This window comes from Brachyhypopomus gauderio, unplaced genomic scaffold (assembly GCF_052324685.1).
Source record: "Brachyhypopomus gauderio isolate BG-103 unplaced genomic scaffold, BGAUD_0.2 sc182, whole genome shotgun sequence".
Classification (NCBI taxonomy): domain Eukaryota; kingdom Metazoa; phylum Chordata; class Actinopteri; order Gymnotiformes; family Hypopomidae; genus Brachyhypopomus; species Brachyhypopomus gauderio.
The window spans coordinates 207,096-221,478 of NW_027507003.1; the positions used below are offsets into that span (position 1 = coordinate 207,096).

The following is a 14,383-nucleotide window of genomic DNA, read 5'->3' on the forward strand; positions in this document are numbered from 1 at the left end:
CACCGTATGATAATCTCACCTCCTCACATTTGAGATTAACACGACTGAGCGCAATCCAGATGAAGACGATATTTGAAGTGTGCAAAATACAATAGCTATATAGGATGATGAATATAAACATAAACTAGCTCATATTAAATTCGCTGTATAGGTTTTTCAACGGTGTAATATAAAAACTCCATTGGGAATGTCGCGGATTATTACCTATTAAAATAATCCCAGCACAAACACACGCGCGCACACAAAATTATTTATTGTTTTGTTTTTTTAAATATTCAAATAAACGCCGCAGGGTAAAGATCCACAGGAAGGATAACTAATATTAGTAATCATTACATAATGTGTTCAAAGTACCAGTAAAATAGCCTATGTTCATTTTAATTTAGGGACACAAAATAACATGTCTGCCACCTTATCTAACTGGTTTGCACTCCAGGTCTAGCACTATGTGATTGACGTGTGGTGCGTATGACTTCACGTGCTCTATATGCTTAACCGTGGTTATCCAGGTCTTCGTGGTGATGTCCCTCAGAAGGACGCCAATGCGTCCGGCTGTGTGATGAGCCCAGGTGTCCCATGCTCGCCTGTCCTCCAGGCGCTTCACACAACCCTCCGCGCCTCTCTCGTGCTCCTCCCCGGATGAGACTGTCCCCTGCAGGACAGGATCCCCTGCTGTCTCACGGTGGACAGGAGTGGTAACATTGTGGTGGATATGAAATGTCCCGCCGATGTCCCTCCTCAGGACACGGCACGCTGTGGGCCAGCTCTCCTCGGAACTGGGAAGCAGGCCCAGATTCACTCTGTCCGCCAGGTCACTGAGGCAGAGCTAGAAAGAATGTGCAAGGTGGGATTTTAATCCGGCTCTGCTACAGCCGCATGTATGCAAAACGATGGACATGTTATGATTACTGAGCACAATAAGGTTTTGTTTTCCTCCTACTATTGGAGATGCTATGAAATGGCTGTTAACACCTGTTTGAGGAGGAGGAAAAGAACCTGAACTGAAATATAATGTCAGATTAGCACTCCTAAGAACTCAGAGCATTTAGAAACTGGAGCTATAAGTGACACATTACAAGTTGCAGGACACAGTGTCTCCATGTCACAATGTCCACAATACTCCATAAGGAAACTGTATTCTGAGAATCCTCATGAAAACCAAAGTAAACAGGGTAACATAACCATGCAAAAAATATATATTTAAGCATATTCTGAGCAATCCAGACACACATGAACTTCAGGGAGGTGTGTGTCTGTGTGTTTCTAGAAGGACCATTAAATCCTGCAGATTAAAGTAAGGACACATCTTTAGGCACATCTTAACAACATATCTATTATATTAACACCTGCCACAGTTATGGTGACAAAGAAGGAAGTAACTGTTCCCACGGCCCACGTCAAATAAAAGCACCGTAAGCAAATGCAGAGATAATGACTCTTACATTTCTGTTATCTCCTTTGTGCACCGTGCAACGGTCCGCCACCTTATTAAGCTGTAGGTTCCTCCTCAGGGCTGCAGCTGCGTTTGGGTTCCATTCACATGCGTGAACATGTGCAGCACCGGCGTGGACCAGGTAGGGAAGGGTAAAGTAGCCAATCCCTGTGAGGCACAGCTTCAGCCTTCAAATCGCATTCAAGGTGTGCTGCCCACGTTTACTGGTAGCACCAGGCAAAGGCCAATCACATACCTGCAAACAGATCGACCACAGTCTCGCCAGTGCAGTCGAAGGACGCTATCCTCAGTTTCTCTGTGATGTTTCCAAAGGAGAACATGCACTTGGTGGCATCAAATTCATACCTGGAAGTTCAGTTAGCGGCTGATGACTTATATAACTTCATTTTCATTCTAGTTATACCCTAGTATTCCAGTTATACACAGTATTCATTTTTACTTTAGACTGTAACAGAATGCAACTGTTTAAGCCCTTTTTTTTCTTCAAATTCGTAATCTAATGCAATGATGTTTTACCTTATATGGTTATCAATGTGTGTTACGTAGCTGTTGTCTCCAAGCAGCATCATAACGATGGGTGTTCGATAGCCATCTTGAGAAATTTGTTTTATTTGTGCTACACGCTTCACTCCGAGGGCATGGGCAACTGCCATCCACAGTTCAGATCCTTCAGGAAACATCACAACACTTTAAACTACTGCATTAAGATTTCTGTTAAGTTCTGTTAAGTATGTGCACTTAAGCTACCTTCAGCCATGGGCATTGCTTAGACTGAACCTGCATATGTACCATGTAAGCAATTGAACTGTTGCTTTTGGTTTGTCAGTTGCTATAGTGTCTGGATCTCTGATGCTAGCACAATTAGTGGTGGCTTTATTTTTTTCTGCCTAAAAACCCCTAACACAAAAACCCAAAACAAAACATAAAATATCAACTAACTGCAACAAAAAATCCCTTAAATGGCACCTCTGACATCGTTGGGGTTGCTCTAAGGTCTGGAGCATATAGGGTTGGTGGGAAGATATGACACTAGTCTCACTCTACTCTGATGCCTGCACATTCTGCACTAGTGACACCTGTGACCTTTGGTTTGTGAGGATTACTACTTATTATTATGCTGTTTTGTATATTCTAGCATATTGCATGTATGCTAGAATTGGACACCCCTGGGAAAACCTTATAGCAAAGTATAAATATTACAGATTTACAGCCACAGAAACTTATAAACCATAAATGATAATTAACTGAGGTTGATTTACATTTACTAGTGTGGTTTCTGTATATTTTTTAACATTTGTTTTTTAATGGCAAATTCCAATAAATACAATAATTCAATAATAATAATAACTCTTCTTAAAGAAAAGTTTTTTAAAGTATTATAATAATAAGATGGGGTAATAGCTAGTATGGTTATCTGGACATGCATGAACTCACCTATTTCTCTCCATATTTTCTGAGAAAAGCACCCTTCACTAAGCAGAACCAGATCTCCGTGGCGCTGGTATCCATTGGGGATGTCATCTTCTAATTCCTCACTCCATTCCTGGTCTTTGGCAGCCAAAAGCAGCTTCACTCTCTCTATAATGCTGTCTCGACAAGACTTATCGTTTCCCTTTTTTGAGCGTGGAACCTATAAAACAAGGTTTGAAAAGGAAAGTGATCCACAAATCGCAATGACAGACAGCTTTGAATCCCACTGTGTGAGGATTACCTGTCTTCTAAGTATCTCACAGGAGCTGCCCTGAGCATCAGTGATCCCAAGAGCTTGCAGATCAAGGTGGGCTAGAGTTGAGGTCCGGATTGGTAAAGTTACTGTTCCGTTAGGATGCTTCTGTACACAGTGTTGGAGGTCTAAAACACCCTTTGATAACAGATGTTTTCTGTGGACGTGATAAATAAAGCAGTTCCACAATCACAAAAATGATGACTTGTATTTCAGAACTGGAGAACTACTTGGCTAACTATTATGTTTGTCACTCACCTGTAAAGCTGTGCATAGCGCTGCGGAACCTGTAAAACAGGAATGTAATCCATTTTTTGCAAAGGGAATAACGTAATTTTATTCAAGCGACTAAATAATCTTACTGAAAGATTGGACGGGATTTAGGGTTTGGTTCTCCGTCGGAATACCGAGATGTTGCACGTTACTTGCAGCACATCCGGATTTGGTTGTTTGGTCAGACGGGGGCAGGTCTCGGATTTCATTCATTATCTAAATCCACGTAATTTTACAATGTTGTCTTTTAGGTTGACGTTAATATAGGTGACTATGAAAGTTACGACGACCATCACAAAAAACATTTGGTTCTATCACATAACGCAGCAACCTAAAACACGGCCGCTAGGTGGTGGTGTAGCGGTGTAAACCCGCTAAAATAGAAACGCAACGAAGAAGAACTACAGCGGCGCCAAACACGATACGCGCTTTCTGCGCAAAATAAGAGACATTTTTCAAGGTAAGAGTTGAGGTCGCTTAGTTTACCTAGACTTTAATAAATTTGTGTGGGGTGGGAAAGAATATGTTTAAACGTTCATTTATTTATTATATATAATTATATTTAAACATAATGATTATATACAAAACTGCACTGTTCAATTGAAATGTTTTCATTCCTTACACGTCTAACTAGTTGCCAGTACATCTTGCTTGTTGGCTAGCTAGTAAACTTCACTGTATATGTGAGTTTGTCACACACTAATCGCAGTTTCTACTGTTAGATGTCGTCGGGTTCCGTGACCACGGTCCAGCTCGGCTCCCTCAACCAGGCAGAAAAACTGCAAATTCATTTGTTACCCTGCGAAATAGAGCACGACGGGCCCGCCGAAGTGTCAAAGTTTTTTACAGCTACGATCAAAGAACAGAAATATGGTTTGTATTCAACATTTCTTTAAGTTACTTTCTGTGACTTTGGTATGTAGTCTATATGTTTTTTAATTATTATTATTATTATTATTATTATTATTATTATTATTATTATTATTATTATTATAGAGAAGTCGGTGTCCTTCCGGGGGCGTGGTCTGAAGGGCCAGGAGGTCTCGTGCCCCCAGGGCTATACAGGACTTGTGCTAAAAGAGGTTCAGAGGCCTTCGTCTGATCAAGAAGTAAGCATATAGGCTAATGGGCTTGTAGAAACAAATGAGTGCCTTAAAGTTATTGCAGATTTGTGCCTGCACAGAAGTGTGCTTATGAAACTACAGTGTAGACATGCTGTTTATCCGTTGTACAAACAATGTAATTTGGCTTCATTTACCATAATAATACCATAATAATAGTTATGTGACTGGTTTTTATCTGATGCCAACTTGATCAAAAACACATTATGTAATGTGACCCAATGTTCTGCTTACGGCATTATTGGCTTGTTTGAAATGTGCATAACGCATGAAGTGCAATGCAAACATACCAGGTTTCTGTGTCCCACCTGTGGCCCTCTTCTATTCACAGTGCAAACAACCAGCAGTTCTAAAGGCTGACTGTGTTTTCCACTAACAGTGCTACAGGAGTGATCAGAAATATAGAGACAACTTTGAGTAAATCCATTCAAACATGTTTTTTTTTTGGTTTTTGGAGGAGGAAAGATGAACAGGTGCAGCTTGGTAAAGAAACAGCTCATAACCGCTCAGTCACTCCTGAGTTTTGAGGTGATGACCGTCACCAGCAGTGCTGTGATATTCACACAGTTATTCCAATGCACAAGTACATGCTAGACAATAAAACGTGACATGTGCATGTTTTCCAGACACCGCATTTGCTTGGGGGGAGTGAGGTGTCTGTACATGGGAGCAAATGTGTAACTTCAGTAGCCTAGCCTGGTTGTAGTCTGTTTTGAGCCTGGGTTTGGATAGTGTGAAAACTATCATTTTGTAATTCTGGGCAAAAATGTTTGGTGTACCATGCATGCAAGCAGACAAAACACCCAAATAGGTTAAAGTGGTGTGTTGGTATAATGTTCAGATGGAGGGGAGAAAACATCAGGTATCTGGTTCTTTTTAAACACATTTGCACTTAATTGACAAAGTGCTTCTGGTGTTACACATCCAAGTATCCTAAGGGAATACAGTGCACACAGTGTCTGAAAATGCTGGGACAGGAGTGAAGCTGCGTTCTTTAGGTACTGACTCTGCTGTACTGAGAACTTGTTACGTTTGGAATAAGAATAAGCCAAATTGGTTAAAACATTTTTTGGAACAAATTAATATTTTTTCTTTTAAATAATACTCTTAAAAATGGTCCATGTGCTTGTTACCCTGTAGGACAGAATTGTTCAGGTTTCTTCCGTTTTCCATAATTTCACATATTGGAACTTGGAGACCCCGCCCACGTCTGATGACCGTGTCATGATGGCAATGGTGTGGCCCAAACTTGCAGATGTGGTGAGGCCTATTTTCACACATCAAATGAAAACATTGAACTTGTGTGTATGTATATACACACAAATGTCATCGTCACCTTCTTTCTTCAGATACATGCACCAGTGGAGGGTTGATGGACATGATTACCTCACGGTCTCTCCCATCTTGTTACATTTCCACAAGTGTTCCTGTAGAAGAAAGCATTGCGGTGTTCGAGGATGCATATTGGTCAGAGACTACATGTTTTGCTTGTTCAGCAGTTATTATTACTTGGAATATTTTAATATTTGTGGTGACTTAGTATGTTGGGTTTTTTTTTGTTTTTTGATGTGTGAGTTTTAGAACATGCTCGTCTAAATGTAGGAAGTTGTCTTATCAAAGAATAAAGTGGATATATAAACTGACAAGTTTTATTCACAATATTGAGAATTCTGAAGTGTTTTACATATATGAAACTACCATTTCTTGCACATGTGAGATCTTGTATTTGATTTAATTTTTTATGTAAAGATTGTGGATTGGCTAAAACTCAGCTAGGACATCAAGACTTGTCATTGTAATATTTAAATCTAAATCTATTCAATATTTTGGGTTTGAACCATAGATTGTACACAAAACAACAGAGACACACAATTTAGTAGCATTTCCTTTTTTAATGTGACCAAAAGCACTACATGTAAGATCAAATATGTAATGGGTCTTTTTTCCAAAGACATGATAGACAGGCTGAGATGTAACCTGTGAACAGCTAAGGAACAGTCTCTGTTTGCTTCCATGGTTGCTAAACAAAGGACTAGGATGTGAAACCTTAGTTCAAGAGGAACAGTCAATCGAAATCCATGTGAATTTACAGCGCACTGATGGTGTTTCTATGAGCTTTGAAGGAAAGCACATTTGAGACAGAATTGCTCATACTCAATAAAGCATACTCATTCACACCTTTTTTTGTCAGGAGTCTGAGGAATATTTAGTGTCTTTTGACTAACATTTGTCCTCTAACGCTGCTCCCAACACACTACGCAGCTTGTTCAGAGCAAAAAAAACTGGGCTGTTCGGTGGGTCCAGACGATTTCTCAGAGACCCTGCACTGATGAGATTTAACCCATGGAGCACCTCACCAGTGAAGGACCAGGCCTGCATCATCTTGTCTGTGCCTGTTCTGTTTAGAACCGTGTGATGCATTTGCAGCAAAAATAAAGAGCTGAATGCACAGATTGGTTAAAGGTTTTATTTAATGTATATGAAGCTGATCGTTTTTAAAAGAAAGGCAGATGCTGAATTCTTACCTGTAATGTTTTTTAGAACCCATTCAGGTTATAGCTGCATCTTTGCTGCAAGGCCAGTTTTTGGTACAGCAATGGTAGATGCTTTCAAATAACAATGCTACAAGATGAACCCACTACTTTGTTGCCAGTTACCATGCGCTTTGTTAATAAACACAATTCCTAATCGGGACTATGAAGTATTGATCTACGCAGGTCATCCTTTCTGAGCAGGAACATTAAATCAGATGTACTATAGGCAATTAACTATACTGCATTATTTGCACAACTACATAACCTTTCAGTTCATCAATTATCACATTTAAAACAACAAGGCATTGGGGTGAATGGACGCCTGCTTTGCCTGTGTATTACATTACACATGGGTAATTACATGCTGAATGATTGGTTCATGGCACTAAAATTATATTAACGGTAAAAAGTCTTTATAAAGTTGGTCCACACAACCTGGGAATAACAACCTTCCTTTTTTTTATCTTTTAACCTTTGCAATACATTCAAACTTTTTTGGGGTTGGGGATAAATGAATCTGAAGGATCATGGGGAGAGAGTACTTAGCACACGGCGGGTTATGTCTGTGGAGGCTGGGGAAGTGGCGGGGATGGTGGCGGGTCTGACTCTGGTCTGCTGCGTTTCACTGGCAGGTCGTGATCGTGCGCCTTCCTTATGTGCCTGTACAGGTCGCCGGACTGGGTGTAACTGCGGTAACAGTAGCGGCACTCGTAGGGACGCTCCCTGGTGTGTACTATGGCGTGTCTCCGCAGGGTATACGCGCAGGAAAACGTCTTTCCGCAAGTGTTACACGTAGGCACGTCTTCCACGTAATTCCCGAGAGAATCCTGGAATTCTTCGAAGTAAACAGCCTGATGCTCCGACTGCTGGGATGGCGTCGGGAAGAGGGAGGCTGGAAAGCTGGCGGTGTCGGAGGAGGCGGCGCTGGGACCGTGTGGCGACAGGGGGAAGGAGAGCGGCTCTTGCTGGTCATGGGAGAGCTGCATTAACGCATGGGGGGGCATGAAGTGAGCACTGGTTATCTCAACATCGTGGTTGCTGTCATAATCCTCCCTCTCCTCCAGGTCGCCGTCCCTCCTTTGATCTCTGATCCTGACCAGAGTCTCTTCCATGTCCATATCCTCTGGTTCTTCATCAGAGATCACAATGGCCTCCACCTTCACCTTCACCCCATCCTCTTCATCCTCCTCTTCCTCTGTCCCACACCCTGGCAGCGACATGGCCGTGGGAGACCGCGGTTCCGGCTGCTGGCCCAAGACTCTCGCCGTCTGCCTGCCCTCGGCGTGGACCTGAGCGTGCTGCGATGGAGCAGAATCGGAAATGTTCGCACCATGGCGGTGAGATGACTTGGGTTTCAGGGTGTGACCATGTTGAGTGGTGACAGGTGCAAACACAGCGCTGGCTTCTTTCGGCGTGGGCACATCTTGAGCGTCAGTGGTCCGGCTGTTGTCCACAGGGGGCAGAAGCCCGGCTGTGGTCGCACTGGACTGGGTTTCTGTGCACGTCTGAATCGATTCTGTGGTGCTGCAAGGGCTTGAAAGTGCAGACTCGAGACTAGCAGGTGTTGCTGACGTCCCAGTTCTAATGAGCCCAGGGGAGGAACTGTACAGGCTCGGCCCAGAGTCGCTCACTGCTGGAAGAGAGTCCATACCTGGTTGCGTAGTGTCTGCCATGTCTGGACTTCCCAGATTAGCAGGGTGTGTGTCAACACCGGGCACGTCCACACCTGTCTCAGTTTTAGTATTAATATGAACGGACATCTGCTGGCTTGGCTGAGGACACTGTGTAACTGAGGGTGATGAGGATGGGTTTGATGTTAAAACACTGGCAGCTCCCTGTCCACCAGCTGCTACCAGACCCCTTCCGGCATTCCTCCCTCTTGTTCCGTGTGACCTCCCTTCTCTCGACGGCCCACCAAACAGCGCTCCATCTACCCCAGCCTCACCTCCACCCTCCTCCGCCCTGGTGCTGTCCGCCTCGGCCAGCCCTCGTCCCTGCAGCCTCTTCTTGCACACTCGAACCACGTCGTTCATGTGCAAGAAGCTGGCCGCGGCGAGCACATCTTCTGGAGGGGGGTGAGCGGCCAATCGCAGCACACCCTCGTACATAAAATCCAGGAGCAGCCCGAAGGCCGAAGGGGTCACGATATCTCCGTTGATGGTGACGGTGTCGCTCTCCGGACCCCCGTTCACCGTGGAGGTGTTCCCCACCGGGTGCTCAGAGTAGAACATGTGAAAGAACGGTGAGCAGGAGGCCAGCACGGCGCGGTGAGCCAAAAAACGAGAGGTCCCAACCTTCACTGTGCAGTCACACAGAAAACCCTGCAGGCGCTGGGAACGCAGGCTAGCCAAGAGCTGCCGACTGTGTCCCGGGAACTCCATTACCTTCTGGAAGAAGAGGGGCTCATTTTAGGGACTGTAACGTAATGATATGTTTAAGAAAGGATCTTTTAAAAACCAGTTAGCCACATGATGTGAAACATACATATTAACTTACCTCAGATGAATAACTAAGTTTAATGAATGTTTATAAGGCTCTTGTGAGTAATACTTGTTAGTTCCAACAGTAAGTTACTGACAAATAGACCGGCACTGTCTGTGCTTTACACTTACGGTCTCTGACTGCCTAAAAACATAGTCTGATATGTTAAAACCTGAGCTCAGTGCAACTGGGTTTAATCTTTACACGATCATTCCGTGAACACAGCACCACAGCCGCCGTGACCGCTGAAACAGAGAGAGAAACGCACCATTAGTCAGATGGTCCTTTAAGGAGAAGCGTTACCTGCGGGTCACACACTGACGGGTGGCTCGGTGACTGGAGTGTGTGTCCCAGCTAACGAGCAAAGCTAGGATAGCTAGCTAGTCCTCCACCAAATAAAATGTCACTAAACATTTTTTTGTAGCTTGTCCCAAGCATAACAGAAACGTTAAAACGTGGTTTATTGAGTACTGCGTGTTGTTAAAGGACGACAGTGACACACTGGTGGTATCAGAACAACGGCGCGGGCCTTACCAGTGAACCGGGGGGGCAGCTGAGGCCAGCGGGACGTTACAGCCGCTCATATCGGCGTCTATAACTACACCGACCGGCTAACTGTTAAAAACAGACGACGACGACAACAACAGGTGTCGCTTCAGGCTAAAACGAACGTAGCTCCGCCGACGAAGCGAGGTTTCCTACCAGATCGGGGTACAAAGCGCACGAAGCCCACCGAGAGGCGAGCGGGGCTGTTTGTTATTCATAGTCAAGACCGCCATCTATTGGCTGAAGCGAGGAACCGGAACCGGAAACGGAAACCGTCACTCTTAACGGTCCGGGTAGCATTTTAGTAGGTTTTAATATACATTTAATTTATAAATATATATAAATCTTATAAAAATAAAAATTCTGTTTGCTTGTTATATTACTACCTGGTCGTTTTTTTGAACGACCACCTCCAATTTTTAGACGGCACCTGCTTTTAAACTGAAGTGTCGTGACGGATCGTTTTTGTGGGCGGCTTCACGTTATTCAGCTACGATCGCTGGACCCTTGCGGCTAGTTCAACAAATGGAGGAAAGAAAGAGCGAAACTGTGAGAAAAAGCAGCTCCGCTCTTCGTGACCAGACGGTTTCAAACGCGTGTGACCAGCCAGACGCGAGTCTGGTGTGCGACATAAAACAGAACGACGAAGATTACATTGATAAGAAATTGGACATCGGTTCCGAAAAGTTCGATCCGCTGCTCGCCTTGTATTCCCCCAAAGTTCCGCTCCCGTACCCGAACATCAAGTGTTTCAACAACATCGCCGAATATGAGAGCTTCATGAGAGGCGGCCGTGGCCGAGCCAAGCCTGAAAATGTGGAGAAAAGGATGAGAAAAGCTCGGAAGGGTGTAACAGACCCGGAGAGAATAGAGCGGTTGAAAAAACTAATGGTGAACAAGCCCGTTGAGGAGGGAGAGGAGAGTGGAGCGAAACGAGCCCCCAGAAAACAGAAAGCTCGTAAAAATGTTCTTACAAGGATGCCCTGTATGTATGAATGGATGGCTGTTTGTTGGTTTTTAACTGATACTTCATGTTTTTCTGATGTGGAGTTTTGCTATAAACTGCAAACGTCCGCACACAGTGTAATTTATTCGTAATTACTTAAGTGTATACTGTTTTTCTATTCTTTGTAGTGCACGAAGGCAGTCCTTTAGGAGTACTGAACCACTGTGTTCAGGAGAGGATCAGAGTCAAGGTTCACATTAGGACATTTAAAGGCCTTCGTGGAGTATGCGCTGGATTCGTTGTGGCTTTTGACAAGTTTTGGAACCTGGTAAATATCAGCCTTTCAACCTGGTTAATTCATTTTCATCTCCCCACTAATTTCTTCTTTGCATCCGTGTCCCTTTTGCTTAGGCAATGGTGGATGTCGATGAAACCTACAGGGAACCTTTACTTGGAGAGGCTTTCTATCATGAAAAAGCATTGACTGTCACAAGGGTATTACTTTGCACCCTCTACTGGATAAATAACATTCTTCTGTGGATTATAATTTGCTAAATATTAAGGTTACTTATTTTGTTTGAACATAGGTTTCAAAGTATAATCCTGGAAATAAATCTGTTTTATTTTTTAATCTACACTAGGATGAAGTGTGTTCCTTAGATGTGGCCCAGTAAGTTTGGAGTCTACTACATACTCAAATACTCTATTATGATATATGTCTACTTTGTTTGCTTACAGCTTTTTCAGAAGTTAAAAATACTGGAAAACCAGGAGCTTCAGAAGGATTGTGGGAAAGCAGCGGCTAAGACCTCAGAACCCCGTGAGCTGCACGGAGCCGGCAGAGAGAGCGTTAGGCAGGGCCGAGACCCCAGCCAGGCACCGGGAGGACCGGCAGCTCGCTGTCCATCTGACACCGGCTCAGCTGGAAGACAGAAGGGTCCTAACCTGGCAGTGAAGTATGGAAGAGTGTGCACACGTCATGTCAATCAGCTTTTTATTCGTGGAGAAAATGTTCTCCTTGTAAATATTCAACGAGAATAACGGCAGCTCATTCTTCCGGATTCATGAATCGACCACTGCTTGTAAGAGCACAAGTATGAGGTATCAGTGAGTCTCATTGATGCATCATATTGATATTGTATCATATTGATAAGTCCTGCTTGTAGAGGTGGGGAACATGTAAAATTGTTGTAATCAGATAATAACTAAGTGCTGTCTACACTATGCTACCACAATTGTAGAAGATGCACTTTTATCCCCATGTTTGTGCTTGTATTTACTTAAACTGACCACTGGGTGGAGATACGAAGCCAATACTTGGCGAACCTTGACTCATACTTGACAATAAAACTATCAACCCAAACGTAAGTCTCTGCATTAAATGTAACCTTTTTACCCCAGTAAACATTTTCAGCAACAGAAAATGTTACAACTTTATTCTGATGCTTAAAGGATGGGGGGTGCTGAAAGGCGGAAAGTCTGTTTTTCTCAAACCTTCAAGCCTGTGTTCATTTCTTTTACATTTGGGACTAACCTAATTGAAGAGGGACAGGTAACGTGGATGTTTTGTTAGCAGTTTGCCTCTTTCTGTGCCAGTCATAAATGAAAATGATGTCCCAGTGGATTTCATAAAACAACATGAATAATTGAGCTTGAAAAGCTTGGAAGGTGGAAATAGTGAAAGGCACTCAGAGGCATGGGCTGTCCTGACGTTGTCGTGATTTGTCTTTAATGCATGCATTAGTCAACATTAACCACAAACACACGGCTTACTGCAGGTCCTGGAACTTCAAATAAGCTTAACAAATAGAACTTCACTGTCTCCCAACAAGTCTACGTATTGGGTATTTAACATGAAAAAGTCATTTTGAATTTAAATGTGTTCGTCACAGAGTTGGAAATGATAATGTGTTAATGCGCTGGTGTCGCAAACTTTGACAGCCGCTTTAAATTTGCAGTTCTCCTTAGCTTGCTTTACCAAAACACTCTGCTTTCCTTGCAGCTATTCATTATTCATGAGAGACTGCATTCTGCATATTCATGAGTTGACCAGCTGGCCCTGGCTATGGGAATGCACATGTGGCCAGATGAAGGCTCTTCTGAGCTGGCACTGACTCTACTTTGACTGCCGCATGCTGTAAAAGAGCCGTGCACAGCATCCTTGGCGTTAACATGTAATCCAGCTACCCAAATCTGGCCTCCTGTCAGAGGACAGCAGCAAGGAGTGATTGTGATGGTATCTACCATTTATGGATCAAAATATATCAAAGTTTTGGGGGGAGGGGGCATTCGTTGTAAAATTCATGGTACATAGTTAAAATTTTGTTTAAAATATTGACAATATTGTTTGAACCACTTGAGTTAATAGGTGTGTTTTTAATAGTTACTTGACAATGAATCTGTTTAACGGTGATTCATGTGGTAGTAACACGTGTAAATCTGCTACACTTAAAAAAAAAACTTTAGGATGGCAATTATTTGAAAGAGCATGCATGATGATTGAATCTATCGATGCTCCAGGTCAACGTTTAAATACTGTTTTGATGTTTTGAGTGGATACAGCAAGTGTTGGATAGGTTTCGCAGTGTATTGTTCCAAACTGAAGAGGATCAGCTGGTGAATGCGTGAGTGAGATTTAGAGACACTCCTGACCTCACGCTAGCACTATATCCCCGCTTGGCTGAACCTGGACAGGACGCTCACTCCAGTCTCGACAGGTGTTTCACTAGCTCGTCCACCTCCTTTCGTCTGTGCTACTCAACTAGGAGCAAGCTATAGCATTTTGGTGGTCAATGGCCTTGGCAATTTGGTACGCTGAAATTTCTTCATAAATGTGTGTTTTAGTAATTGGAGCCTTTTAGACTACTGATAAGTTTGACATTGTGTTTGGAAGTGAGGTGTTTACGTTGTTTGGAAGCGTGGTGTTTACGTTGTTTGGAAGCGAGGTGTTTACGTTGTTTGGAAGCGAGGTGTTTCCGTTGTTTGGAAGCGAGGTGTTTACGTTGTTTGGACAGTTGTGTAATACAGGGACTGATGTGGCTGATTGGACATTGCCTGTAATGCACAGCAACTTCAAAGAATGCAAAGACTCCAGCTGGTTTGCCAGCATTCTTCTCATGAGTGGATCTTCTAAGTTGGTTTCACCATCCCCACTTTGAGCTGGGAACTCCATCTTGAGATGATAGCAGAAATGGCCTTGTTGCAATGGTCAGCTGATTCAAGGTCATACTTTTTCCTGTTCATCATAGTGACCAATCTCTTAGGAATAGCAGCACAGTTGATGTTGAGGGGGAGACCCTCAGCGTG

The 14,383-nt window shown here is 43.4% G+C and overlaps 3 protein-coding genes across 7 annotated transcripts; 1 reads left to right on the forward strand and 2 right to left on the reverse strand.

The window, feature by feature from the left end:
* Positions 1–253: 253 nt before the first annotated feature.
* Positions 254–3,810, reverse strand: tyw2 (tRNA wybutosine-synthesizing protein 2). Of its 2 annotated transcripts, none has more exons than XM_076995134.1 (7): positions 3,435–3,810; positions 3,165–3,333; positions 2,888–3,083; positions 1,970–2,120; positions 1,689–1,798; positions 1,443–1,519; positions 254–826 (listed from the first exon to the last, which is right to left on the reverse strand). In XM_076995134.1, the coding sequence occupies exons 1-7, from the start codon at positions 3,485–3,487 to the stop codon at positions 413–415; spliced, it is 1,170 nt and encodes a 389-aa protein (XP_076851249.1). In that variant the 5' UTR covers positions 3,488–3,810; the 3' UTR covers positions 254–412. The 2 variants fall into 2 exon arrangements, with proteins under 2 accessions (XP_076851249.1, XP_076851247.1); XM_076995132.1 differs by having other exon boundaries at positions 264–826; positions 1,443–1,600; positions 3,435–3,809.
* Positions 3,811–6,524: 2,714 nt separating this feature from the next.
* On the reverse strand, positions 6,525–10,354 carry zbtb3 (zinc finger and BTB domain containing 3). Of its 4 annotated transcripts, none has more exons than XM_076995129.1 (3): positions 10,120–10,354; positions 9,601–9,830; positions 6,525–9,488 (listed from the first exon to the last, which is right to left on the reverse strand). In XM_076995129.1, exon 3 carries the CDS (start codon positions 9,483–9,485, stop codon positions 7,662–7,664), a length of 1,824 nt encoding a protein of 607 aa, XP_076851244.1. In that variant the 5' UTR covers positions 9,486–9,488; positions 9,601–9,830; positions 10,120–10,354; the 3' UTR covers positions 6,525–7,661. The 4 variants fall into 4 exon arrangements, with proteins under 4 accessions (XP_076851244.1, XP_076851243.1, XP_076851245.1 ...); XM_076995128.1 differs by having other exon boundaries at positions 6,525–9,491; XM_076995130.1 differs by lacking the exons at positions 9,601–9,830; positions 10,120–10,354 and adding an exon at positions 9,889–10,102 and having other exon boundaries at positions 6,525–9,491.
* Positions 10,355–10,612: 258 nt separating this feature from the next.
* Positions 10,613–12,440, forward strand: lsm11 (LSM11, U7 small nuclear RNA associated). The gene is made up of 4 exons (XM_076995113.1): positions 10,613–11,116; positions 11,266–11,405; positions 11,489–11,572; positions 11,816–12,440. Exons 1-4 carry the CDS (start codon positions 10,657–10,659, stop codon positions 12,116–12,118), a joined length of 987 nt encoding a protein of 328 aa, XP_076851228.1. The 5' UTR covers positions 10,613–10,656; the 3' UTR covers positions 12,119–12,440.
* Positions 12,441–14,383: the final 1,943 nt, after the last annotated feature.